A 27,277-nucleotide genomic window follows, 5' to 3' on the forward strand; every position below is an offset into this window, starting at 1 on the left:
TCTCTCTAAAATCCCGTTTCTTCTACTCATTTCATTTGTCATTGTCCCTTGCTCCTGCTTTCATGGATCCAGTTGCACAAATTGCAGCTCCAGTCAGCATCACCCACCACTACTTAGGTATTTGTGTGATATCTCTGACATCCAAGATTATCAAAATGTCGAAGAAAGCCATTTTAGCAGGTTCTTCTTCCCATATTCCATTGATGGACACTGAAAGGGATATATTTGACCTAGTTTGCTCCATTAACTACATAGAAATTTACTAGCATGTTCTTCTCAACCAAGTTGAGTCTCCTGTATATGTTGCTATTGTTAGGTCAGGTGTTTTAGCTGCCATGATTCCTCAAACCCATGTGTTCCTAGAATTCATATATTGGCTGGTCTTTGCCCTCTATCCTCAAAAATGTTTGTCATGAACAAATTAGGTGAAAATATTTTTCAAGTGTCTTCCCTTTTGATTCAGCAAGCATCATGTTTTCCTTCCTTAAGTTCTTATACTCCTTTCTGAAAAGAAACTTTGTTTTCTGCCTTCCAAGACTTATCTGGGTCGAATTATGCTCAATTGACTTTCTTTTTAATGCCTGCTTAGAAGCATTTGCCTTTGGAGCCTACTCATTTTCATTTGGATACTTTTGTCGAGGAGGTTAGATATATTCTTCAAATTTTGGCCAAGATTTTAGGAAGGGAAGATACCACTATTATTGATAGAGCTATCCTGGGAATGTTCAGTTTGATGATGAATCCTAAAACAGTTTTTGACATACTTGCTTTCTTTGAAAAGATGGTCAATTCTCAGTTAACGGATCTTTCGCTCACTGTATGTTTCAAATTTCCTTCTTTAATTACTTACCTCTTCTTGTATACTCATGTTGAAATATTTATGCACCTGGGATTGAATATCATGGATCCTCACAAGAACAAACAGTCAGTGGTGTTTTGGACTGATGTGGTAAGAAGTAATGCAAATAATGAGGGCTTGATGTATTTTACCACTTCCTTTTTATCAGTTGCTTACTCAATTATAAACAACTCTCCACTTTGCACATTACCAAAGGCCCAATCTTTTCTCTAGCTCAGTAAAGATGTTAAAGTAGGTGATTGGTTTCTATTTGAAGATTATGCAGAAATTAGATTATATGGAGCAGAAGTTGCCCCCTATAGGGTCCCTACATTTGTGCCTATGATATTGTTTTCATTAGAATTTATTAGGCAGAGTTTGAATGTTGATCAAGTACATTTTGCCAAAGCAAAGAAGGGGCATCTATTTAAATTTCCAAAGACAGTGGGACCTTTTATTGTGAATAGCAAGGAAGCTATAGAAGAGCAGAAAGCTCTTGAAGATATGAATTTTCAGCTAGGTGAGAAATGGGCATATGACTCTCACCATATTATTTCAAACAGGAGAGTGGAAAATGCTTATGCTCCCTATGTACATGAAGCTCGACCAGATGTAGAGAAATTAGCAAATGGAGGACAAACCAATTTTTCAGGAGGGGTGGAGATTGAAACTCCTCATCAAAGTGAAAAGGGTTTAAAAAAAGGCAGTGAAGATATCATTGATTTGGAGGAAGAGACATATAGAGGTACTAAAAGGGTTAAGCTATTTGAGGGGGGCAGTTCATTATCAACATCAGGTTTTCAATTACAGTAAGGAGAAGTTATTTGTACACCATCTTCTCTTGTTCTAGAAGACACTGGTTAGAGCTCTGTTTCAATGATACAACAATTGTGTTCTCAGATTGAAGAAAAGAACAAAAAAGTTAAAAAAGCATGGCGTCCCAATTGGAAGCTCAATTTATCTCAAATTACCAGACTAGATTGCTTTCTGCCATGGATTTGGAGAGAAATTAGCTCAAACTAGCTTTCTCTCACCCCTCTACTTTAACTGTGTCTTCTTCATCAGGTTTCAAGACTATCAACTTGATAGTAAATGCTAGAGAAATCCCACTGCTTGATAAAATCAACTTACATAGGCAGACTGGGGAATTGATTTATAGTGATTTGAAAAAAGACTTTCTTGGTTGCTAGCAAAGCTGAAGCTTTGTTAGAAAAGGTGGTTAAATTGAAATTAGAAAAAGCAAATTCTAGAGCTTTAACTACTCAAAATGAAGAATTAAAGAAATTGATTGTTAAAATTGGGGTCAATCTAGAGGATAGAAGTGTTGTTCAGAAGTTGTTACAGGGAGCTAAAACAAAAATTCAGGTGCTCAGGAAGAAATTGAAGATGCCCTCTATAGAACGTCCTATGGCTTTAGAAGCAGCACTAGTGGAAAAAGAAAAGGAAGCATTAACTAATGAACTTATACAAAGAAATGATGAGATTGCCTTGCTAAAGGAAATGAATTCTGTTTTGCAGCAAATTATTGACTCTCATGTTTGTACTATCTTAGTACAATCAGATTCTAAAGACCCAGCTGATAAACTAACTAGAGTCATGACTGAGCTACAAATTTCTGAGAATGAGATGAAGAAAGTTCAAAGAGATTATGAGAGTGCCTTGAAGATTATAAAAGCCACTGAAAGAGAATTGGCCATGTCCAAGGAGAATGCTGAGAAGTACATAAATGATTTTCAGATTGCTTCTCAAGAAATTAAGGAGCTAAAGGAGAAGGTGGAGGGAAATATGTCCCTTATTCATGCAAGTGAAATTCTATGGAATGACATCATTCATAACATAAGGAATATTTGGGAATCATTGGCTTAGTTGAAGAAGAGAAAATCATTGTCAGGGACCTGGAAAACTTAATCACTGCTAATCAACAAAAATTACAGCAACGAGCTCAGTTTGCTAAGAAAATGATTGATCTCCTTAACCCAAGATCTTCACAGCAGTTGAGTTAGGAGTTGAAGACATAACCAATGTTCCACGGGGATGTGTCCCCCAGGGTGGGGTGCGCGCACCCCACGCACTCGGGACGGGGAGACTCTCGGGGGTGCGTTTCCCCATGTCCCCCTTTTGGGGAGACTCGGGGAGATGCAAGGGGGTGCGTTTCCCCACGTCCCCCTTTTGGGGAGACTCGGGAGACGCAAGGGGGGTGCGTTTCCCTAGTGTGGGAGACTCGACTCCCCGAAAGGGGTTCTTCTGGGCATCCCCCCCAAAAATGGGGTTCTTCTGGGCGTCCCCCGAAAATGGGGTTCTTCTGGGCATCCCCCCTTCATTTTTGTCTAATTACCCTTTATAAAGCAAAAAAAAAATTAAAAAAAATGAAAATTAATTTATTAAAAAAACATAAAAAATAAAAATAAACTAAATTAACAATTACAAATAAAAAATTACATGAACATTGAAAAGTTAGGGTTAACTCTACTTTTCAAGTTTTCATTCTGCCGCCATTCATTATGCTCTTACCTCAACGCATTTTTTTCTTACATCTGCTCCCACTGCGCCCACGAGAGCCTCAGAGCTTCAGCGCATCCTCCCTCTTCTCCACGTAGCGGCTTGCTGTTAGCACTTAGCAGTTACGTTGCAAACTTGCAGTGGCATCCTCCCTCTTGCTCCACGCAGGCGGCAGCATATCAGCGATTCAGCGTAATCTTGAATATATTGAAGCTGGGCCTCTTCATTTGACTACCGAATTCAAACAAGAAAAACTCGTTTCTGAGGTGATTTTGTGAAGTAATTTCATGGATTTTTTGCTATCTTTGAGGTGGTTTTGTTGGGCTTCTCTGGTCACAAGTCTTGGGCTTTTTGTTAGGATATTCCGACACATAGGATATAGTTAAGTTCAACTTGGTCTAGTATAGAGTTAGGTTAGAGTTAGGTAAAGTGTGTTTCTTTACCGTTGTACATTTTGTAACTTACAATCCAACGGTCACGATATGTAGTGATCCGACGGTTCACTCTCACCTCGGTATTACCGACACTTGATCCGTGGCTTGACACCCGATTGGTCCATGAGTTCTATTTAAAGCGCATGAAGGGTCATTGTTCGGGTAATCCGTGCATGAGAGAAGCTTATGTAAATTTTCATTCTTTGATTAATAAATTGCCTGTAGTACCCACGTTGGGACAGGCCATGGACTGTTTCCCTCCTTGCACTTTGAGGGTTTTAACCACGTCAAAAATACTGGTGTATTGATTTGAGATCTGGTTGTGAGCGGTGTCCTTTTGGTGTTCTTTCTGAGGAACTTACCCTGTAAATACCTACATGGTATCGGAGCTATTTGAGGGCCGCGTCCGTTGGTGATCCAAATCTGAAGCCGGTAGAACTGCATGCGGTTGTCGTTTCCTAGATCTGCTGTTTCTGACTGCTTTCGGGCCGAGAGGACTGTTCTGTTGCGTTCGGAGCATCTGTTCCAGTGAGGAACCCCTTTCGTTTCACGCGAAAAGGTTTCCGGTAGCCCTAGCTGCGTCATTTTTCAGATCGGGAGGTATACAGTGTTTTTTTTGCAGTTTACTGTTATTTTCTCTCTGCTTATTTCGGTTTCGGTTTATTTAGCCCTTTTTTTTAACCGAATCTATACCTTTCATTTCTGCGTATGCTCTTTGCCCTGCGACTCTGTGCGATCTAGGCAAATCAGAAACAGAAAGGAAGGATTTTTCTCATGTGTATGCTCTTTTCCCTGCACCTTAGTGTGATCTCGGAAAATCAGAAACATTGAGAAAAATATTTAGTTTTTCGGCTAAAGCTAACTTTGAGATTTTTTTTTAAAATTTCTAGTTTTTTGGCTAAAGCTAACTTTGAGCCGCAAGGTTCGTTTTTCTTTGCATATTCGTGTTGGGTTTTGTGTTTTGTAGGGAAAAAGAGTTTTCTCAAGGCAAGCACGCAAACCAAGGCCCCCCCCCCCTCCCCCCTCTCCCCCTCCTTCTCAGGATCCTCAACTTCCACGATGGGTCCGTGCTACTCGGGATGCAGCAGGTGATCTTGCCGGTGATCCTACAGATCAGCGACGTACACGTTCTCAGTTTGAAAGAGCCTCTTCTTTACTGGCTCAAGCTCCAGTAAATCATGATCCTGACACTTTTGCAGAAGCTTCAGGCCATCCACATTGGGAGGCAGCTATGAATGAAGAATATCATTCATTGATGACAAATGATACATGGGATCTTGTTCCTCTACCAAAGGGACGCAAACTTGTTAGATGTAAATGGGTTTACAGAACCAAGTATGGACCAGATGGGAAAGTTGATAAACATAAAGCTCGTCTCGTTGCTAAGGGCTTTTCACAGGTTGAAGGCATTGACTACACTGAAACCTTCTCCCCTGTTGCCAAAATGAACTCTATCCGCCTTGTTCTTTCCCTTGCTGCCTCTTTAAAATGGGAAGTCCATCAGATGGATGTTAAATCTGCCTTCTTACATGGGGACTTGCAGGAAGAAATCTATATGGAACAACCCATTGGCTTCATACAAACAGACTCCAGCCTTGTTTGTCGACTTAAGAAATCCCTTTATGGCCTCAAGCAAGCTCCTCGGGCTTGGTATGCCAAAATGGATAGCTTTCTTTTAGAATCTGGCTTTTCTAGGTGTCATTCTGACAATACTGTCTACACCAAGAATGTGGGCAACTCTCTTATCATCCTTGTTCTTTATGTTGATGATCTTATTCTTACTGGTAGTGATCCCAACCTTATAAACCATGTGAAGTCCAGCCTTAAAAAGAAATTTGAAATGATAGACTTAGGACACTTACACTATTTTCTCGGTCTTCAAGTCTTGCAATCCCAGGAGGGTATTTTCCTTTCCCAGTCCAAGTATGCTTGTGATATTCTTCGTCATTTTCACATGGAAGACTGTAAGCCAGCCCCTTCTCCCTTTCAGTATGGAGTCAAACTTTCAGTCTCTTGTACTTCTCCTGAAGTTGATGCTACCTTATACCGTCAACTTGTCGGAAAACTCTTGTATTTAACCCATACTCGTCCTGATCTTTCCTTTGCTGTTGGCCTTGTTGCTCGTTTTATGCAAAACCCCCGTGAAAGTCATTGGAAAGCAGCTAAAAGAATACTTCGTTATGTTCGAGGTATAGTACAGTTTGGGATTCATTACAATACCAAAGCAGCTCCTCTGTTAGTTGGTTTCACTGATTCTGATTGGGCTGGTGACCCTGATGATCGGAAGTCTACTGCCGGTTATGTCTTCACTCTTGGTTCAGGACCTATTACATGGGCTTGTAAGAAACAGGCTGCCATTTCTCTTTCGTCAGCAGAAGCAGAGTATCGTGGTGCCGTGGAAGCTAGTAAGGAAGCCTTGTGGCTTCGTCAGATCCTATCAGAGTTTGGCTTTGAGCAGCAGCATCCAACCACACTTTGGTGTGATAATCAAAGTGCCATTCAGCTATGCAAAGATCCAGTTCAGCATCAGCGCAGCAAACACATTGAACTACACATGCACTTCATCAGAAAGCTCATTCATGACCATGTTCTTGAAGTGCAATATTGTCCAACAGATGATCAGGTTGCAGACATCTTCACAAAGGCTCTCACAGAGGCGAAGTTCACTAAACTTCGATATATGCTTGGAGTTCAGGAAGTTGTCACTAAGGGGGGATAGGCTCTAGTGCCTCATTCCTTCTCCTATTGTGTCATATTTGTAAATCCTTCAATCCTATCCCAAGTTGTTCTTAAGGGGGGATGTTGGGATATTCCGACACATAGGATATAGTTAAGTTCAACTTGGTCTAGTATAGAGTTAGGTTAGAGTTAGGTAAAGTGTGTTTCTTTACCGTTGTACATTTTGTAACTTACAATCCGACGGTCACGATATGTAGTGATCCGACGGTTCACTCTCACCTCGGTATTACCGACACTTGATCCGTGGCTTGACACCCGATTGGTCCATAAGTTCTATTTAAAGCGCATGGAGGGTCATTGTTCGGGTAATCCGTGCATGAGAGAAGCTTATTTAAATTTTCATTCTTTGATTAATAAATTGCCTGTAGTACCCACGTTGGGACAGGCCGTGGACTGTTTCCCTCTTTGCACTTTGAGGGTTTTAACCACGTCAAAAATACTGGTGTATTGATTTGAGATCTGGTTGTGAGCGGTGTCCTTTTGGTGTTCTTTCTGAGGAACTTACCCTGTAAATACCTACACTTTTCTGGTCATAATTTCTGGTTTGTTTTTTGGAGCAGTATTTTCACTTTGTAACTGCTGTCATACTCCTATTGGACCTCAGTCTCAGCCCTGGGAAAAGGTCTGCTACTGACCTCAGTTCATCCCTAAGGCAAGGAGCAGATCTCTGCAACTTCAGTCTTGAGGCAGAAGTAGACCACTGTTATCCTCAGCTATGTGAAGACTTATGAAAAAAGGCAGAATTGAGCCCTAACAGATACAGACCTGTGACAAAGGCAGATCTCCAAACTGAAACTGAAACAGCGTGTTGCCGCTGGTAATTTTTGTTTTGTCTAAATTTTAATTCGATTCAGCCTTTAGGCCATGCATTATTTAATATTATTATTAAACTGTTTTAAATTTTACCAAACCCTCCACACAGGCAGCATTGCTGCTATACCGGCGCCCTCCACGCAGCCGGCAGCTTTGCTGTAAGCCTGTAAAGTGTAATGCTGTTCCAAACTTCCACGCATTTGCAGAGTGTTGGGCCGCTGGCAGCTCGACTACCCATCCTCGCGTCCACCAGCCCTCAGGACCACGCCACTGCTCAAGACCTGTCCAAAATCCACGCAGTTGCTCCAGACTATACACAGTGAATTTGGCTGCAATTTTTTTTAATTTTTTTTTTCATGTTTCACTGTTAAAGTTTTGAAGTTTTCTTATTTACATGGCAATAAAAATTAAAAAACTCGGAACTGTAAATTCAATTGTTTGTCAAATTCACTGTTTAATTTTTTTTTTTAAAACTCAGAACTATAAAATTTAAATTGTTTGTTAAATTCACCGGTTAAATTTTATTTTTTTTAAGCAAACCCTTCTTGCCGGGCATTAAATAATACAAAATCTGCAAAATAAACTATTTGCAAAATGAGTGACAACAACCAAAGTGGCAGTGACAGTCAAACTGAAAATGAATATGATTCTCAAACTGAAACAAGAAGTCCTCTTCAAACTGAAACGCCATCAACAAGGAATGAAACCCATGTCAGTAGTACAGCTAGTGCTGATGTCATTTCAACGACTCCAACCCCATCAAAGTCATTGGCAGAATATGCAAAGGGGACATTCAATCCAAGCAAACCTCTTTTGCTATATGCTACCAAAATCACTGGCTCTTCAACCCAACCAAAACCGGGAAGCACAAGAGGTGGGACACGCCATTGGAAATGCAACATTTGTGCCCATTCTTGGGCTGGGAGTTATAGTCGTCTCAGGATGCATCTTTTGGGTGTAGGTGGCAAAGGGGTTAGCATATGTTCACATTTAACACTGCTGCAAAAATCAGAGCTCTTGAGAATGCAAATGGCAGCAGATGCAAAGGGCATGTTCTCAAGCAAAAATGTCATGGCCCAACCTCAATTTTTTTTTAATGAAGCCACAAGCTCAAGAAGAAAATCAAAGAAAGATATGCCTCCACCATCTCATATTGGGATTAAGGGTTCCCGCTCTTGTGCAGTGGGACCAACTTTTGCAGGGATGTACAGTAAGTTGAACTGTGATGATACAGATGATGCCATTGGCAAATTTGTTTTTGCCAACGAATTCCTTTCCATGTTAGTTGTTCTCCTTACTACAAGGAGATGGTCAAGGCAATTGCAATAGCAGGACCCTCATATGTGCCCCCAGGTGAACATAAGTTGAGGATAGTGATATTAGAAAGGCAAGTGGCCAATATTAATGTGCAAAAGGAAACTTTGAGGCAGACATGGTTGAGGGAAGGTTGTTCTATTGTTATGGATGGGTGGATAGACATTGCCAAACGTCCACTTATCAACATCATAGTCACTTGCCGAGAGGGGCCTTTCTTTCTTAGAGCTAATGATTGTTTTGGAAAGCGCAAAGATGCAACTTTCCAATTTGAGCTTCTTCGTGATGCTATAGAGGAGGTTGGCTCTATAAATGTTGTACAGGTTGTGACAGATGCAGCAACAGTGTGTAGATCAGTAGGATTAATGATTCAGAGTAAATAAAGACATATTTTCTGGACTCCTTGTTGTGTGCATGCACTCAATAATGCATTGAAAGACATTGGCAAAATTGAGTGGGTATCTAACTTAGTGACAGCTGCAAGAAATGTGCAAATGTTTATTTGCAATCACCACACCTCCTTAGCCATGTACAGGTCTCATGCGAGGAAGGAATTCCTCAAGCCTACCGATACCAGATATGCTAGTTATTTTCTTTTATTAGAGAGGATGTTGGAGGTGCAGTCAACATTGCAGGCGATGGTTGTGACTCTAGATTGGAACAGATGGGCAGAATCCAAGACAGAGGAAGGGAAGAAAATCAGGATTCAGATATTGGATAATGATTGGTGGACAGATTGTGGTTATTTGTTGTCACTCTTACGTCCTGTAGTTGAGGTCATTCGCTACATTGACATAGATTCTCCTACTGTTGGAGAAATCTATGAGACTTTTGATAATATGTTGGATCAAGTAAGGGTGGCCATTCGTGAGAAAGATCCTTCCTTAGAGTTCAATACGACTGAGATTCGATCCATTATTCAGCGTAGGTGGGATCGAATGAATACACCTTTGCACATGGCGGCATATGCACTCAACCCAAAATGGTATGTGGCAAGAAGTGGTAGAATTCTTCCCATTGAAGATCCAGAGGTCAAAAAGGGATTTCGAGCAGCCATTACAAAGATGTATAGTTCAGAAGAAGGGAGATCCATTAGGAGATAGTGGATGCAATTTGCAAGTCTCAGTGGTCCCTTCAACAAGCCGGATGCAAGGGAAGATCGCAATGATTTAGGCCAGACTGACCCCATTGGTTGGTGGACCATGCATGAGGATGAGGCTCCAGAGATCCAACATCTTGCTATTCGCTTATTGTCTCATATTGCTAGTTCCTCTGCAACAGAGAGGAATTGGTCCACATATAGCTTCATCCACTCTATCAAGAGGAATAGACTTTCCTCTAGGAGAGCAGAGAAGCTAGTTGTAGTGCATAGTTCTCTACGTCTTGCACATAGGAAGACGCCAGAGTATCGGAGGGGACCAGCGACACGATGGGATGTGGATCCAGAGGATAGTCCACAGATAGATGATGAGGATGGACCAGATGAGTTGCAGCATAGTTTGGTTGGAGTTCCATTGGTTACTCAAGAGAGTGACTTTGACTCAGATAATGACATTCCCATTGATGTTCCTGATGACTTCATGCAGCAGATGGATGTAGAGGACCAATCATTGAGATTGAGTCCTTGAAGTTGATTTTATTTTCAGTGTTCATTTTCCATTTTTACTTTTAAGTTTTAACATTTGAGTTGTGACACTAGATATTGATGACCGACTCTTCACTCTTAACTATTTTTGAGTTTGAAACTTTGAGTTATATAAATTGAAAATTTTAATTTAGTGTTCAATTTAGAATCTAGAAGACTAGAATGATGAATTCAGAATTTTCAATTTTCAATTTAATTTTTAAATCAATGATTCAATGTAAATTATTGAATGATGTAAATTATAGAATGATGATTGATGAATGATATGGATCAATGTACATTGTATTTGAATATTTCATATTGAATCTTATGATATTGAATCTTGATGAATTAGCATTATTGAACAATGAATATGAACATGAAAATTTCAAAATTATATACATATATATAATATATATATATATAATTAAAAATTATATTATATATACCTCGACGTCCCCCCGTCTCCCCTAAATTTCCCTAAAATTTCAGGGTTCTCCCACACGTCCCCTTTGTGCATCTCCCCACACCCGCGTCTCCCCGTCCTGGAGACTTGGTGGAACATTGGACATAACTGAGTATGTTTTAGAGATTAATAAAATGATTGTGAAAAACCTGTACAAGAAGACAGCAGAGACAAAATTAACAGAGGTAAAAGTTGTAATGAAATTCAATAATGATTTTGATAAAAGAACTAGAGCAGATTTGCCTTCATGTTGGGACTGGCAGGGAAATCTATTACCCTGGCAGACTTATGAGACTTTGCTGGTGGAGGCCAAGAGCAAAATCAGTTCAACTCATGAAAGAACAACAGTGCTGAAGGGAGCAACGATTGTGAATTATTTACACAGGGATTTTCCACTTTTATGGTTAATGAGAACTCTTTTTATTGACAAAGCAACATACAGTAGAATCACCAATTTGATAATGACACACAAAGGTTTGTCAAGAGTCCAAGTTTAAATACAACCATCTGGAAAAAATGCAGAGAATGGATGTCACCAACAGCAAGAAGTGCAGAAGTTGGACCTTCATCTGCACCGGAGTCTCAGTTACTAAATGAAGCAGTTCCACCTGTCATATAGTAGTTCCTTTTTAGATATTTCTGAAATGATGTATTTATGTTTTCTCCTTTTAAAAATGTAATGTTTGGAAGAACAATTAATTCCAAAGTAGTTTAGGAAGTTAGTAGTTTTGGCAGTTGACAGTTTCGTAACTGTCCTTTTTGAAATTTTGTATAAAATCAATTCAGAAAGAGAAGTGAAGGTTCTGAGTTTTGGACCTCAGAAGTAGAAACTACTTGTATTCTCAATCTTTTTGTGGATTTGAATATAGATTTCAAAGTGATTCCAAACACATGTTGAGTATAAAATGTGTTTCCTGTTATTTTTCATTTTATGTTTTTCTTTCATAGAAGAGAGTAATGAAGTTGCTGGCCTTTAATTTTACAGTTCTGCAAAAATCAGATTCCTGTGAGTTAAAGTTAAAAGTACCTTAATTATGTGCTCCTCTTTTCTATATATCATTCCATGTTAATTACATATTTCCTCTAAAGTTGAAGACAAAAGATTCTGCATTTGGCAGCCTGTTGTTGAAGACTTCTCACCATTTTTTCTCACTACACTTCCATTAAAGTTGTATTCAACATCAGAAGGCCACTTTGAAAGGTTGTTTTTCCCATAGAAGATTAAGAGGCACTGTCTTTATAAGTATAATTTCTGGTGTTTTAAAACAATGGGACAACAAACTTATTTCATTATAGTTTTAAACAAATGTCTTGGGCACTTACCTCTCCTCAGTGAGAGGTTGTCTTCCAAGGTACAACATTGACCACTATTTAAATGCTTTGTATTCGAAGCCTTTATTTGAGAGTAAACAAAGGGGGGATGTATAATAATTAGCTATTTCAGTTTGAGTTCTATGTTATTAGGAAAACAAAGATTGAGTTCCAATCAACATATAAGCTGATGCTTTTTCTAAAGAAACCAGGCAGGCTTAGAGCCTTAGATTATAAGTTGGCTGAATTTGACAGGTTTGATATGCATCATTCATATATATATATATATATAGTTGTGTAAGTTACAACCAATTCTGTGATTGACATTTAATTATTAATATAAAATAGTTTTATTTTTACTGAAATTCATGGTTTGCTAATTGTGATTGTACTGAGATATTTACATTAAAGGCGTTGGATAGGGTATGAAAGGTTTTGAACCTTAGGTCTAAGAGAAGGCAGTTTTCATTTGTAGTAAAGGGGGTTTCTAAACGTTATAGAATCCAAGGAATGATCATTTCTTCTTGATCTCTAAAGGGCAAAGATTCATTTGCTTTGAGATCACTGCAACATGGTAGAGCCTTATATTGATGTCTATTGCACTATTGTAGGGTTGCATAACAAAGAGTAGTAAAAGTGGGTTCTGAAATTAGAAGTAGCAACCTGGTACTGAATAAGTTTCGAGTGTTGAGGCATTTTAGTTAATTGCTTGTTCTAGCTTGATTAGACTATGAAAACAAATTTAGGAAAATATATTTTGTCTTGTTAGTTGCATGGGGAATAGCCTGTGTTTGATATATGAAAATCTTAGTGATCCTCTCTTGCATTGTTTGGTAGTTGTAGTATTAGATTTGCACAATACAAAATAACATATTTTGTGGTAACCATGCAGAGAGTGTTTGAAACCAATAGAATCCATGCCTTTCCATGAAATAATATGCTACAAGCAAGTTAATACATTGCAGTCGGTAAGAATTCCTGAATCCGTACATATGTGTGTTCATATAAATGCATGTATGCTTTATTTATATTAATAATCATTGCTTGCTTAGTCTTAGGTCCAACCAATTTTTATAATTTTTACATTCATGTAACCTTTTTAGGATAACCCAATGGACTTGAGCACGTCATTTCATTTGATATCTGCCTCTTTACCAATCGTTTGTAGTTTTTGATATTATATGCATCCGTCTAGCAAATGAAATTAAAAGAATTGGTAGAAAATTCTGAAAATGAAAAAAAAAATTCTTTTTTTTCTGAGCAACGCTGGGCATTAAAAACTTCAAATTTGATTTTTTTTGTATCCTTGACAATTATTCCTCATTTTACTTGATCTCCCACATGCATTCGCTTATTGCAATTGTGTTCCTCTTCGAAATGCAAACTGAATTCAAGCATTATATATTAGAAGATTATACAAACAATGTTCTCACTTAAGAACATGTGAATAATGTTCATATTAGTATTAGTGTCTAGATGATAGGAACCCGTCACTTTGTATGCAAAATAAGTTTATAACTTCTAAAACATTATAAAGATGTACAGTGTCCTTTATGATAAGAAAGTGTTGTGCAAACTGAATTATAAGGAAGGAAATGTTCTACAAGCTACAAAGGATGCAAAGGCCTTGTGAGTACAAATCATTTACTGCCACAATTCTTGTTATAGAGAAGGAACTGTCTCATGCATTTAAACATGATCTAGTTGTACTGTATAGTGTAGAAAAATTTATCGAAAAATCAACAATTTCTCAGTTTTTTTTCCAGATCTTCAAAAGCCTTTGTGACCAGTACTACACTCTTGAGTTTGTTGAACTTTTGAAAAAAATGTGATTTGTTTCTAAAAAATAAAGCTGACATAAAAAAAAGATGAAATATTTTAAAATGAAAAAATTAAAATCTATACTTCACATTTAATTTTAAACAGAAAATGTGAAATATTTTGCATTTTTTAATGCTTGCCATCTTTTCATCAAATCATTGTCTATCTTTTCAAAGCTTTTCCCATTTTTAAGTTGTTGACGTTTGCTGGGTTATTCTCGAGTTTGAGTTTTCCAACATTGCTACGACAACTGTACACCATTTTCTTATGGTAACGTTGCAAGCAAGCTTGACATTTGTGACTAATAAAGTTCACAATGCTAACTTTTTGCCTCAATAGTATGTTTAAATCCATAAACAGGTTTAGAGGTTATTTAGTATATTGAACATGTAACAAAGGTGACCCATGTAAAAATACTATTTAATATTTGTTGAAATGAGCATTGAAGATATGCATGTGGATGAGGTGGCTAAGAACTTAGAAGATAATCTATTTGTAGCTCATGCAAGAAAAGTTAGGCAATGACATTCTTGAATAAGAAATGAGATGGTATGCTGTAGATTGTAGATTGAGACTAATCTCATTTGACAAGCAATAAGATTGAATTATAATGACAGATATTGTTTTATACAATATTGTGTAATTATTGTGTTGATAGTGTGCACTGTGATCTCTGCTTTCTTACTCTTGTATGATTGATATTCTGAAGTATAATTGCTTGATGAAAAAGTGGTAATTGTTAAAAGGATTGTATATATAAAATCGTAAGTAATTCTCAGTGTTCAGAAATCAGTACATTGTCCTAGAATTTTTAACATGTTATCAGAGGTTTAGTGAAGGAAGAAAGTTGAATATCACATCTTGTTGAATCCCTCTCTCTCAAGGAAGAAAAAATTGAGCAAAGAACAAGATACATAGGACATAGTTATTTCTGGACAAAATAGTCCCCGGAAAAACCCAATGCGGGAAAACCGGTGCAACAAATCTGAGGGTTTCTATTATTAAGCAGTAATTCTGAATACAATGCTAGATGCCCTCCCGACAATCTAGTGAAAGAGAAAATACAATGGGGGAAAAACTGAGTGAATTTCACCTCACTTAACTCGGCAGATTCCGGCGGATCCAACAGCAAAACTGGCTAACCCCGACTACCTCTGCTTTAGCCCTGTGTCAGCCTTACAGGCTCTGCGTCAGCGTTGCACTGTCTCTTTTGTCTTCTGCATCAACCTACTCGGTTGTTCTGGCAGTTCCGCTCTTTGCGTTGAGGGTAGCTACTGTTTCTATGCTAGCTGGCCCTTCTGGCTCTGCGTCAGGGCTAGATTGGCCCAAAGTCAGTTCTCCTAGCTACTGCCCTGCCTCCACTAGCTTCTCTCTTTCTCTCTGTCAGTACTCCCGAACTATCCTTGCCCCTTTGCTGCAGAATGATCACCCATTTCAAATTCTTAGCTTCCTAGCCCTAGAAATCGAACTCCAGATCAATTCATTCTCTCCGTGTGTTTTTTCTGAATGAACCCCAAGCCTCCTTCTTATACTTTTCTTATTGATACTTCAACGGCCGAGATTAAGTCTCTAATCAATGGCTAAGATTAAAACTTGACTTGATTCGCCTTCTAGATCATTCTCACCCATATTTTGATTAATACCCATTAATACTTTAATTTTCTTAAGTTTAGACTTAGGAACCCTATTAAAAATATTAATTATTTTAATAAAATACAATCCAGGTGGAATTTCACCAAACAGTTTTTGGGTTCTTTAGAACTCATGTGCCTTTGCCTCTCCACCAATTTTCATGGCTAGAGCACATCCGATGCTACCAAAAACTAACAAAGGGAAGATCCAAAGACTTGATGAAGGAAAATCTCATACCTTTTCTGCAAAATCTAGAAGGAATAATGATAAAAAGAAGTTTAGCTTTCAAAATAAGAATGCACGCAGAAGACGTAAGCCTCAAGGAGAAAGAGACTTATCTGAAGTCCAATGTTATGGATGTCATAAGTTTGGACATTATAGAAACAATTGTCCGAAAGCATCAAAGGACAAGAAGAGGAAACACAAACATCATGCATCTACAACAAAAGATGAGGAGCACCACAAGAAATTCAAGGATGAAAGTCACAAAGATTTTTATTACTTCTTTGTTCTTACAGGTTACATTGAAGATGATGATATGTGGTTGATCGATAGTGGTGCATCAAGGCATATGACAGGTGAACGTGACCAACTCTCAAGTCTATTGAAAGGAAGTTCATATCACAAGGTGGAACTTGGAGACAAGAATAGCTACCCTATTGTAAGCATTGGATCTGCATCGATCAAGTTGGAATTAGGAGAGAATGTTCATCTTAATAACATACTTTATGTACTAGGTTTGCAAATAAATTTGGCTTCCATTTCATGTTTAGAAGATAACGGTTATTATAATGAACAAAGTTCGTATATGCAAAGGAATTCTCTGATACCAATTTTACAAACAAGGTTCGTATATGCAGCAGAATACTCAGAAGATCTGGTATATAAGAATGTCCATCATGAGACAGATAATATATTATACAAAAATATTTGAATGCAAGTGAGATGATTACAAATGAGGGTGAGAGTCTGCTTATATACCTCAGGCAAGTATAACATTGTCTTCCTCTTCAACAAGCTTTGTCCTCAAAGCTTACTGATAAAAAGGCTTGATCCCTTTTTCTATTTTGAATGTCTCGTCTCGGAAATGTCATCTTCATTGATACAAGACGATATGATCCTGTGAGTGATAAACAAAATTTTCGAACTGAGAATGGATCTGACCATCCTAAATTAATCTTTTGTGGAATCTTGCGGTTACTAGATACATTGTGTGAATTGTTATCAGAAGACTGAATTGTACTGACATTAGTAGTCTTTAGAACATAAGTTTGTTGTTTAAGTTTGAAGTGATACAGATTCATAGATTGATTAAGATGTCTATTCTTGTGATTTAGATGTAGATAAGGATGTTGATTTGGGGTAGCATCGGATGTTCTCTAGCCATGAAAATTGGTGAAGAGGCTAAAGCATATGAGATCTCCCATACCCAGAAATGTTTTGCGTAGAATCTAACCAGTTTGGAAGATATTAAAATAATTAATATTGTTTATGGAGTCTCTAAGTCTAAACTTAGGGAAAATAAAATATTAATGTGAATTAATATAAAATTGAGTTAGGATGGTCGAAAAGTCATGGATCAAGCCAGATCTAATCTTAGCCATTGATTAGGGACTTAATCTCGGCTGTTGAATTGTCAACGAGAAAAGTATAAGAGGAGGCTTGAGGGTCACTTAGAGAACACATCGAGTTGATCAAGAATTCGATTTTCTAGGGCAGTGCTTGCTGAGGAAATCAAAGGAGTGATCAGAGTTGCAACTGAGGGGCAGTGAATGCAGTAGCAAAGAGGCAGAGACAGTACTGGGAGCATTAGTGCAGAAGCCGGGAGAGGGTTGGCGCAGAGCCAGCTAGAGGCCACACCGAAGCAGGCAGAGGCAGCCATGAGCTGCGCAGAGACTGAGGAGGGCCAGCGTGGGAGACGCAAAGCCTCCAAACGCTGATGCAGAGCCCCAAGAGGCTGACGCTGGGCCAGAAAGGCTGACGCTGGGAAGACGCTGGGCGAGAGAGGTTGACGCTAGGAGATTTTGTGGGGCAAATTGGGGCTGATATCTGTCTCCGATTGAGAGGTACTACTGCTGAGGGCATTTTGTGTTGGGTGAGCCATTTCTAGCACCCAGATTGTATTCTGAAACTGCATAGATTTTCCCGCATTGGGTTTTTCTAGGACATTAGTCCAAAAATAATGGTGTCACTAGTGTGCTTGTTTTTCCTTCAGTTGCTGATCTGTATGTGTTGAGACTGTACTTGTATTTATTTTCAGTATTTACATGGTAAATAACTTGTTAATTAACAAAACAAGTAGGAAGAGATAAATTAGAAAGCATAAGAAGGATTTCTAACAGTTAGACTTAGAAATTCCTACATGGTATTGGAGCGTGGTTGCAGATCACAAGATAATTGACGGCATCAACCGAGTAGAGCAGCAGCAGCAGAAACAACTATCTCGAGTGACGAAAGTTGTTCCTAGCAAAAAAGTAGCAAGGAAGGGGTGACATAGTGCCTGCGTCATCAGTTTGAGCCGGGAAGAGGATCAACGCAGTGGCAAAGAAGAGTAGACCTGACCTATGAAGTGTCTCATCATTTTTCTTAGTGAGGAAGGATTGACGCCCGTGGCCACGAGGTGTGGTTTTTGCTGGTGCCGGGATTGCGCAGAGCCTAGAGGCTCTAACCTTCAGTTTACTGGGGCATAGGAGGCTGTGGGTAAGTTGCAGAGTGGAGCTGGTGCGGTACTGTGGTGAGAACAATACCTAATAGGGCAAGACCAAGGAGGAAGGAGTAGCTGCCGAGGATTTCTAGCCAAGAAATTTGGATCAATGGTGCAACTACAATAATGATTGGAGTGGGGGCATCTCGACATTGGCAGAGGGGTTTCTAGGAGGGAAATCAAGGCTCAAAGGGAGTCACATCGAGAACTTCTAGGAGGGAAGTAGAGAGACTCGGAAGAGTCGAAAGAGGAGTAGCGAAATGGTAGTGAACGGGGTAAAAGATTAGGACGGACTGGACAGAGCCTCAAACTTAGTTGTCTGGAAGGCCAAGATCTTGTCTGTTCTAGACAGGAATCGTCTCAAGCACTTTGCCTTGAACGCGATAGTGATCAAAGTTGACCCGGATGAGAACTAAAAGTATCAGAAGGCATTAGCGGGGGCCAAGAGCATCATCCTTGACGGGGTCAAGGGCCATGTAGTACCAGATGTTACGAAAAAGGACATGGAAAATGCGATGTGGGAGGCCCTGACGAAATTGTATCAACATACTTCTGTGCAGAGGAAGATGCTATTGGAAAATTAGCTAAAGTCATACTAGATGCAGAAGGGAGAACAGATAAACACCTTCCTAGGTCGATTGAAGGAGATCCAGGATCATCTGACTTCCATAGGGGCCACGCTGGATGAGGACATGATGGTGAGGACCGCATTGAACACAGTCTCAGAGGATTAGGAGATATTTGTCCAGAGCATACTGGGTAGGTCGACCCTTCCAGATTGGGCGGAACTGTGGGTGGCTCTTCATGAAGAAGAAATTAGAAGGCTAACTAAGGCGGGAAGCAGCGACAAGGGGGTCAGAATCAAGAAGGATGAAGAGGAGGATGCTGCCCTAGCATTTGAGGGAAAGCAGGAGAAAGGGAAGAAGAAGGACCTCTCCAAGGTCAAATGCTTCCACTGTGGGGAACTGGGTCACTATGTGAGCCAGTGTCCGAGGAAGAAGAGAAAGGGAGAGGTTTCTAAGACTAAGGCTACGCCAGCAAGGGCGGAGAAAGAAGTGGAGACAGATGATGAATGTGCCATGAGTGCTCATACGCCACTTGAGAGGAAGTGGGGAGACATCGAGCTGTAGTCAGACAGACTACAGGCAATGAGGGGCAGGATCCTCGAGGTACCCAACCTCTTGGATTATACCTTGCTATGGCAACCCCGAAGAGAAGTAGTAGGACTAGTGGTTGTCGGTAGAGACGGATGTGGATGGAGCAATAGTGTAGGAATCCCAAGACAGCGTGAGGCAGCAGTGCGAGATGCACAAAGTTATTGCAGCAACGCAAAGGTCAGAGAGGGAGCACTTGTCAGTGATAGTGGGAGCTTCATCATCATGAGTGTTTCTAGCTTGACGGAGATGTCAGAGTTGGGAGATCAGTTATTTACTTCTCAGTAGCCGAGATGCAGTGCAACAGTTAGTAGTGGCAGTGTTAGGGGTAGCACGATACAACATGATGAGAGGGGTTGCAGTGCAGTTGCAGTAGTGGCAATGGCAGGGGTATGGGCAGCAACACGGATGCAGAGGGAGCTATCGTACAGATGCAACAATGGCAGTGGAAGGGCCATGGGTAGTAGTACATGATCCAGCAGTGTAGAGGATGTTGGGCAGAAGGCCTAACATTAGTGCAGGAACTGGTGACGGATGATCAAGGTGATACTCAGTAAGGAGTATTACTAGAGCACAGGCCTCGCTAAGAGGGAGTGTTGATTTGGGATAGCATCAAATGTGCTCTAGCCACGAAAATTGGTGAAGAGACTAAAGCACATGAGATCTCCAATACCCAGAAATGGTTTGGACATAATTTAACTAGTTTGGAAGATATTAACATAATTAATATTTTTAATGGTGTCCCTAAGTCTAAACTTAGGGAAAATAAAATATTAATGTGAATTAATATAAAACTGAGTTAGAATGGTCCAAAAGTCATGGTTCAAGCCAGATCTAATCTTAGTCGTTGATTAGGGACTTAATCTCGGCCGTTGAAATGTCAACGAGAAAAGTATAAAAGGAGGCTTGAGGGTCACTTGGAGAACACACCTTGTTGATCAAGAATTCAATTTTATGGGGCAGGGCTTGTTGAGGAAATCGAAGGAGTGATCAGAGTTGTAGGCTGCAGCTGAGGGGTAGTGAATACAGTAGCAGAGAGGTAGAGATAGTATCGGGAGCATCAAAGCAGAAGCTGGGAGAGGGTTGACGCAGAGCCATGTAGAGGCCACGCAGAGGCAGCTAGGAGTTGCGCAGAGACTGAGGAGGGCCAGCATGGGAGATGCAGAGCCTCCAGAGGCTGACGTAGAGCCCCGAGATTCTGACGCTGGGCCAGAGAGGCTGACGCAGGCCCTAGAGGTTGACGCAGGCCCTAGAGGTTGACGCTGGGAGATTTCGTGGGGCAGATTGGGGCTAATATCTGTCTCCGACTGAGAGGTACTACTGCCAAAGGCATTCTCTGTTGGGTGAGCCATTTTTGGCACCCTGATTGTATTATGAAACTGCTTAATAATAAAACCCTCAGATTGCTGCACCAGTTTTCCTGCATTGGTTTTTTCGGGGACATTAGTTCAAAAATAACGGTGTCACTTGTGTGCTTGTTTTTCCTTTAGTTGATGATCTGTATGTGTTGAGACTGTACTTGTATTTATTTTCAGTATTTACATGGTAAATAACTTGTTAATTAACATAACGAGTAGGAAGAGATAAATCCGAATGTACAGGAAGAATTTCTAATAGTTAGACTTAGAAATTCCAACAAAGGAATTATTCTAGTTTGTCTTTCCCTTATCATGTGTGTGGAAATATTCTGATTTACTTCAGGTGACGATGCTGTTGAGTTGGTTACAAAACCTTCACTTGGGATGTTCATCCTCTGAACTGCTGTGAAAATTCTATCACCACAGCAACTGATTTAATTTTCCTACTTATTTCATCGTAAATTATTCATGAAATTACTTCAACAAACATTAAAATAAATACTGCTACAGATATCACATCGTAATGCAGAAACAAAAATATGCACACATTGACATAGTTATTTTGGACTAATGTCCCCGGAAAAACCCAATGTGGGAAAATCGGTGCAGCAAGGGAGGAATTTATTATTCAACAATTTTCTTGTACAATAGGGTGCCAAACTAGCTTACTCACAGATAGACAAACTTCTAACGCTTTCCTAAACCCAGCGTAGGCGCTATTGACCTCTGCTACAACCTGAAACCCTCTGCGTCGTCCTATTGAGGCTCTACGCAGCCTCTCTGGTCTTCTGCGTCACTCCTGCAGCCTTTGCGTGGATGACGCATGCACTTCTCGCTCTGCGCAGTCTCTGTTGCCTCTGCGTGGCTTCCTTTGGTTCTGCGTCTGCCGTTTCTGCGCTGATCTCCCTTCTCTCTGTTCTATACTTGCTGCCTCTTGACTGCTCTCCAGACCACTAGTTCAATTTCTCAGCAAACCCTGCACCAGAAATTGAACTAACTAGTCTCCCTCAGTGTGTTCTCCAGTGCCCCTTAAGTCTCGTCTTATACTTTTTCTGTTGACATCTCAACGGCCGAGATTAAGTCCCTAATCAACGGCTAAGATTAGATCTGGCTTGATCTATGTATTTTGGACCATTCTAACACAGATTCATATTAATACACATTAATATTTTATTTTCCTTAACTTTAGGCTTAGGGACTCCATTAAAAATATTAATTATTTTAATATCTCCTGATCTATTTAGAATCTGCCCAAACCCTTTCTAGGTATTGAATATTTCATGTGCCCCATAGTATTCAAAACCGGCCCAACGAACCGGTTATCGGTCTAATCGGCTAGTTAGCAGGTCCACTTGTTGGAATCGGTCAAAAAACCTGGTTAGACACCCTATTTGGGAAAAAATTGGAGCTAACCAGTCCTAACTGGCTGGTTTAGGATGGAACCGGCCAGTTTATTGCCAGGGCAAGTATAACCCCTACAAAATGCATTTTTTGTGAGTTTTGAAGCTGTTTTGAGGGAAATTTGGGGTTGTTTTCCTCCAAAAATAGTCCTTCCAAGAAAAGCGTGCCTACCCTGTCATTTTCCTGATGCATTTCAACCCTAACAATGTTGGAAATTAATGGTAATATTAAATTCTTAAAGTAAAAGTGACATTTCCTTTAATTTTCATTTTCATCCTTTTACTTAAATTTTTAACATTACCATGAAATGACTCAGGGTGTTTGAGAGAGGTTTCGACCTCGTTGGATTTCATATGGAGGAACTAGAATTTTAGATTTCACTCAAAATTCCGCAGACTTAATGGTTTTCAGGATTTCACATTGTTTTACAACTAGGCCGAGTCAACTCAAAAACGACCGGGTCAAACCGAGCCATTAAAAAAATTTGCGACCAGGCCAGCAAACCGGCTCGGTTGACCGAGTCCACTATGATTCGGCCTAGTCATCCAATGACCAGGCCGAGTCATAGTTGACTCGGTCAACCAGGCCGAGTCCGTATTGACCAGGCCGAGTCAATGAAAACCGGCTGGGCAGCGTAAATCATGATTTTTTTTCACTTTTTTTTTTTGGATTTGTGGTAAAGTTAAAATCAGTTTATGGATTCCAAAGGGTTGAGGTAAATTGTTAAGTGCTTTTGGGGTCCATTTCCCCCTCCCAAACCCTATTTAAGACAGCCAAATGCTCTCATTCACTCACAGCAGTCTTATGCATTTGAGTGAGAGTCTTCTTTGAGAATTAGTGAGCAGTTCTTGAGCTTGTTTTGGAGCAGCAGTGAGGAGTCTTGGAGGAGCATTGTAGCTGGAGTGAGGAGCTTCTTGGGCAGCCATTTGGAGCAGCATTGAAGAGCTGATTTTTGGAGCAAGCTTGAGGAGGCAGTTTGTGCCTGGAGGTATTTTTTTCCACCCTTACAAATCTGTTTTTGCTTAGTAAATTTTAGGTGCATATCAAGAAAGCTTAGAGAGTGTTTTTTGTCAAATAAATGAACATTGAATCAATTTTTTTTTTTTTTTTTTTTCATTTTCAGATTGTTTTCCTAGTCAAAAAATGGCACCTAGAGAAAAAGATCCTGCTTGGGCATATGTTGAAATGGTTGATAGTCAGATGTGTTGCAAGTTTTGCCATAAGAAAATTAAGGCAGGTCCTGGGGGGATTCATAGGCTGAAACAACACTTGGCAGGGATTAAAGGCCAAATTACCGCATGTCCCTCTGATCAAATTGGGGAGATTAGAAAGAATTTGGTGGAAAGCTTTGAAAAATTTAAAGAAGATAAGGCTAGGCAAAAAGAGATACAGGATGAAATTGGGAGGAAGAGGGAGATACAAAGAATGATGGCTACCAACCCCCACTATGATTTTGAGGGTTCTTCCTCTATCCCTCAAACTGAGGCATCCAACCCTTTCCGTTATGTTCCTCCCTCTTTTGGTTCAGTTCAAGATAAGGGAAAGGGTAGAATGAAGGGTGATGTGACTATCAAAAGTTATTTCACTCCCTCCTCTCCATCAGATGCACATGGTCCTGAAGTTAGTAAAGGTCAAATTCAGCCCACTTTAGATGACCATTGGAAGAAAGAATTGAGGGAGACTGCTTGTGACTACATAGCTAGATGGTGGTATGATGCTGATATCCCCTATAATGCTGCTCGTTCACCATATTATGAGCCTATGTTTGATGCCATACATGCTGCTGGAAAAGGCTTCAAAGGCCCTACTATGCAAGAGCTAAGGGGGGTTCGTTTGCAGAAAGAAATTCAATCCATTAATGAGTATTTGCAAGAGTTCAGAGACTCATGGGCAAGAACAGGGTATACCATCATGTCAGATGGATGGACTGATCAAAGAAACCGTACCATCATAAACTTTCTTGTCTTCTGCCCACAGGGAACCATGTTTTTAAAATCAGTTGATGCATCTGATAAGGTAAAAGATGGCCACTTGTTGTTTCAGCTATTGGATGAGGTTATTGAGGATGTGGGGGTGGCTAATGTTGTTCAAATCATCACAGACAATGCCTCTAACTATGTTCTTGCTGGTAAACTGTTAGAGGAAAAACACAAGACCATCTTTTGGACCCCATGCGCTGCACATTGCATAGACCTCATGCTTGAGGATATTGGAAAATTAGATTGGGTCAGAAACACTGTAGATAATGCCAAAAGCATAACAAAATTTATCTACAATCATACGCTGGTTTTGAGTCTCATGAGGAAACACACTGGAGGCAAGGATATTATTAGGCCTGCCATCACTAGATTTGCTACACATTTTTTGACATTGCAATCTATGCTTTCCCAACATAGAAACTTGCAAAAGATGTTTTCCAGTGATGAATGGAATCAAACCAATTGGTCTAACAAACCAGAAGGCAGAGAATTGAAAAGGAAAGTCCATGATGAAACTTTTTGGAGAAAGGCAGCAGAGATTGTGAAGCTTGTTGAGCCACTGGTTAAGGTGTTGCGGTTGGTGGATGGGGAAAGGTTGGCTATGGGCTTCATTTATGAGGCTATGGATCAAGCAAAGGAGCAAATAAAGACAGCATACAAGGATAGAGTGGCAAAGTATGGGCCCATTTGGGCAATCATTGATGAAAGATGGAACAATCAACTCCATCGCCCTATACATGCAACTAGGTATTTTTTGAACCCACGGTATCATTATAGAGCTAAGGAGTCAGGAGCTTTGAGCGGGGAGGTCAGAGATGGACTGGTTGATTGCATTGAACGCATGATCCCATCAGAGTCTGATCAGCTGCAGATACATCAACAGGTCACATCCTTCAGCAATGCAACAGGTACCTTTGGGAAGAACCTAGCAAAGATTGCAAGAGAAGCAGATGAGCCAGGTAAACAAAAATTTCAATTTTCAATTTCTTAATGGTTTTACAGTTTTACTTTTTTTATTAAAGACTAAAGTTTGTTAAATCATTTATAATTTGAAAGTTAGATATAATTTATAATTTTGTTGAGCTTCAGCCTTCATCTAACTCATAATTCATTACACTCCTATGTTTTTTGCAGCACAATGGTGGGAGGCCTTTGGTGGCCAGTACCCTCAATTGCAAAAGTTTGCAATTCGTATTTTGAGTCAAACTTGCAGTGCATCTGGGTGTGAGCGCAATTGGTCTGTCTTTGAGAGGATTCACACAAAGAAGAGAAACCGTTTGGAGCAAAAACGGTTGAATGATCTAGTTTTTGTCCAATACAACCTTCGGCTCAGACGGAACCAATTGCTGAACAAAAGACCTGATTCAGATCCCATTGTGTTGGAAGACATTGATCCAACATCAGATTGGGTAGTGGAGAGTCGTGCACCAGAGTTTGATCCTGATGAGGATCTTGATGAACTTGAACTGGAACATCCACTTCAGCCTGTTCAGTTGAATGCAGATCCCGATCCACCAACCTCAGTCTCACAACCAGCAAGGACTCCGAGGAGTAGGACTCCAGTTGTAGGTGCTTCCTCTGCTCAGCCACGACAGAAGCGCAGCCGCATATCTACTCTATCTCAGCTTGCATCTGCTAGTGGTACTGGCACCACTTCTACAGTTGCAGTTGGAGACGATGATGATGAGGAGGAGGCATGCGGCCCCTTGTCTGACTCTGATGATGATGATGAGTCTGATCCAGAGATTGGTCGAGATGATCTTGGCTCCTCTGGTAGTAGCCAGTAGTACTAGTATTGGAGTCTGGTCAGCATCACAGTTTACTTTTGTTGTAGAGGCCATTTCTAGCCTCCTTGGTTATTTGTATTTTGTTTTTAGTCTTTCACTTTGATCATGTATGACAGTTGACTATGTAGCCATTGGGTACCATTTTGATATAATGGATTGGTTCATGAGCCTACTTTGATCATATGTTGTCTTCCATCTATATTATAATGCTATGTGTTTGGAAACATGAATGAAAATCTTTAAAATTATGTTTAAAATATTTAAAATTATGTTTTTTTATAAAAAAAATAAATATTTAATGTATTTTTTACAACGACCGAGTCATTGAAATCGACTAGGCCGAGTCATTACCGAGTCGGAGTCGGAGTCGGAGTCGATCCTCGGCCGAGTCAGAGTCCGAGTCGGAGTCGTAAAACACTGGGATTTCATGGTTTGGGGGTAAACAATAAATGCAATCAGAGCTCCACATGATGAGCAATACTCTTGATCTAGATCCCATTGTGTTGGATGATTTTGATCCAACATCAGAATGGGTGGAGGAGACTGAAGAACCTGTGTTTGAGGCTGATTTTGATATCAACATGGCTTTAGCAGGGGATGAAGCAGATTATGTGGTGGCATCAGAACCAGGATCAGTAGTGGCATCAAGGAAAGGCAAAAACCAATGGAAGGCACTAGTCATGCAGGTCGAAAAACTCGTGCTTCCATTAGGTCCACTTCTATTGTTATTGGTGGCATTGATACTGAGGTTGCAGATCAGGCTGAGGCATCCTTAGACTCTGAACCAAATGATGTCTATGTAGCTCCTGATGATGATCTTGTGGCTAGTAGTGGTGATGAACTTGATGATTGATCATGTGTACATTGTAGACTTGTAGTAGGCCAATGGCCTCATAGCTTGCAGCATTGTTTTTGGACTTTATAGGCCATTTAGAGCCTCATTGCTTATGTATTTTGCTATTTTGTTGATGATATGTATTGCACTCGGTGCCATTTTGATATATTCACCTTTACATGGTATATAAATGAGCAAAATTTGCATATTTTGTCTCTATTGGCTTGGAATCATGGTTTTAAATCTTAAAAATACTTTTGTTTCATTAAAAATTAATTATTTAATGTATTTTTCTAAAACCAGTTTGTTTAGACCAAACTAGTCCCGGTTAGATCGGTTTCGGTCGGTAAACTAGTTCATTAGGTGGATCGGTCCAATCACCGGTTCTGGTTTTAAAAACTATGCCCCAACTTCTCCACTAAATTTCGTGGCTAGAACACATCAGATGCTACCCCAAATCAACACTCCCTCTTAGTGAGGACTGTGCTTTGGCAAAACTCCTCACTGAGTATTACTTTGATCATCCAACATCGGTACCTGTGCTGATGCTAGGCCTCCCTGCCCAACA

General features: G+C 40.0%; 1 protein-coding gene across 1 annotated transcript in view; it reads left to right on the plus strand.

Annotated features, from left to right (window-relative positions):
• The window catches only part of LOC149256023 (origin of replication complex subunit 3-like), a 399,611-nt gene that overhangs the window by 273,899 nt on the left and 98,435 nt on the right, over positions 1–27,277 (plus strand). Inside the window, exon 14 of the mRNA XM_089460641.1 lies at positions 12,931–13,006. Within this exon, the coding sequence (XP_089316767.1) occupies positions 12,931–13,006 (76 nt within the window). The remainder of the gene's footprint in view (positions 1–12,930; positions 13,007–27,277) is intronic.

Source organism: Pinus tabuliformis, chromosome 7 (genome assembly GCF_031772625.1).
Source record: "Pinus tabuliformis cultivar Carrire ecotype Pingquan chromosome 7, CPIR1, whole genome shotgun sequence".
NCBI lineage: Eukaryota > Viridiplantae > Streptophyta > Pinopsida > Pinales > Pinaceae > Pinus > Pinus tabuliformis.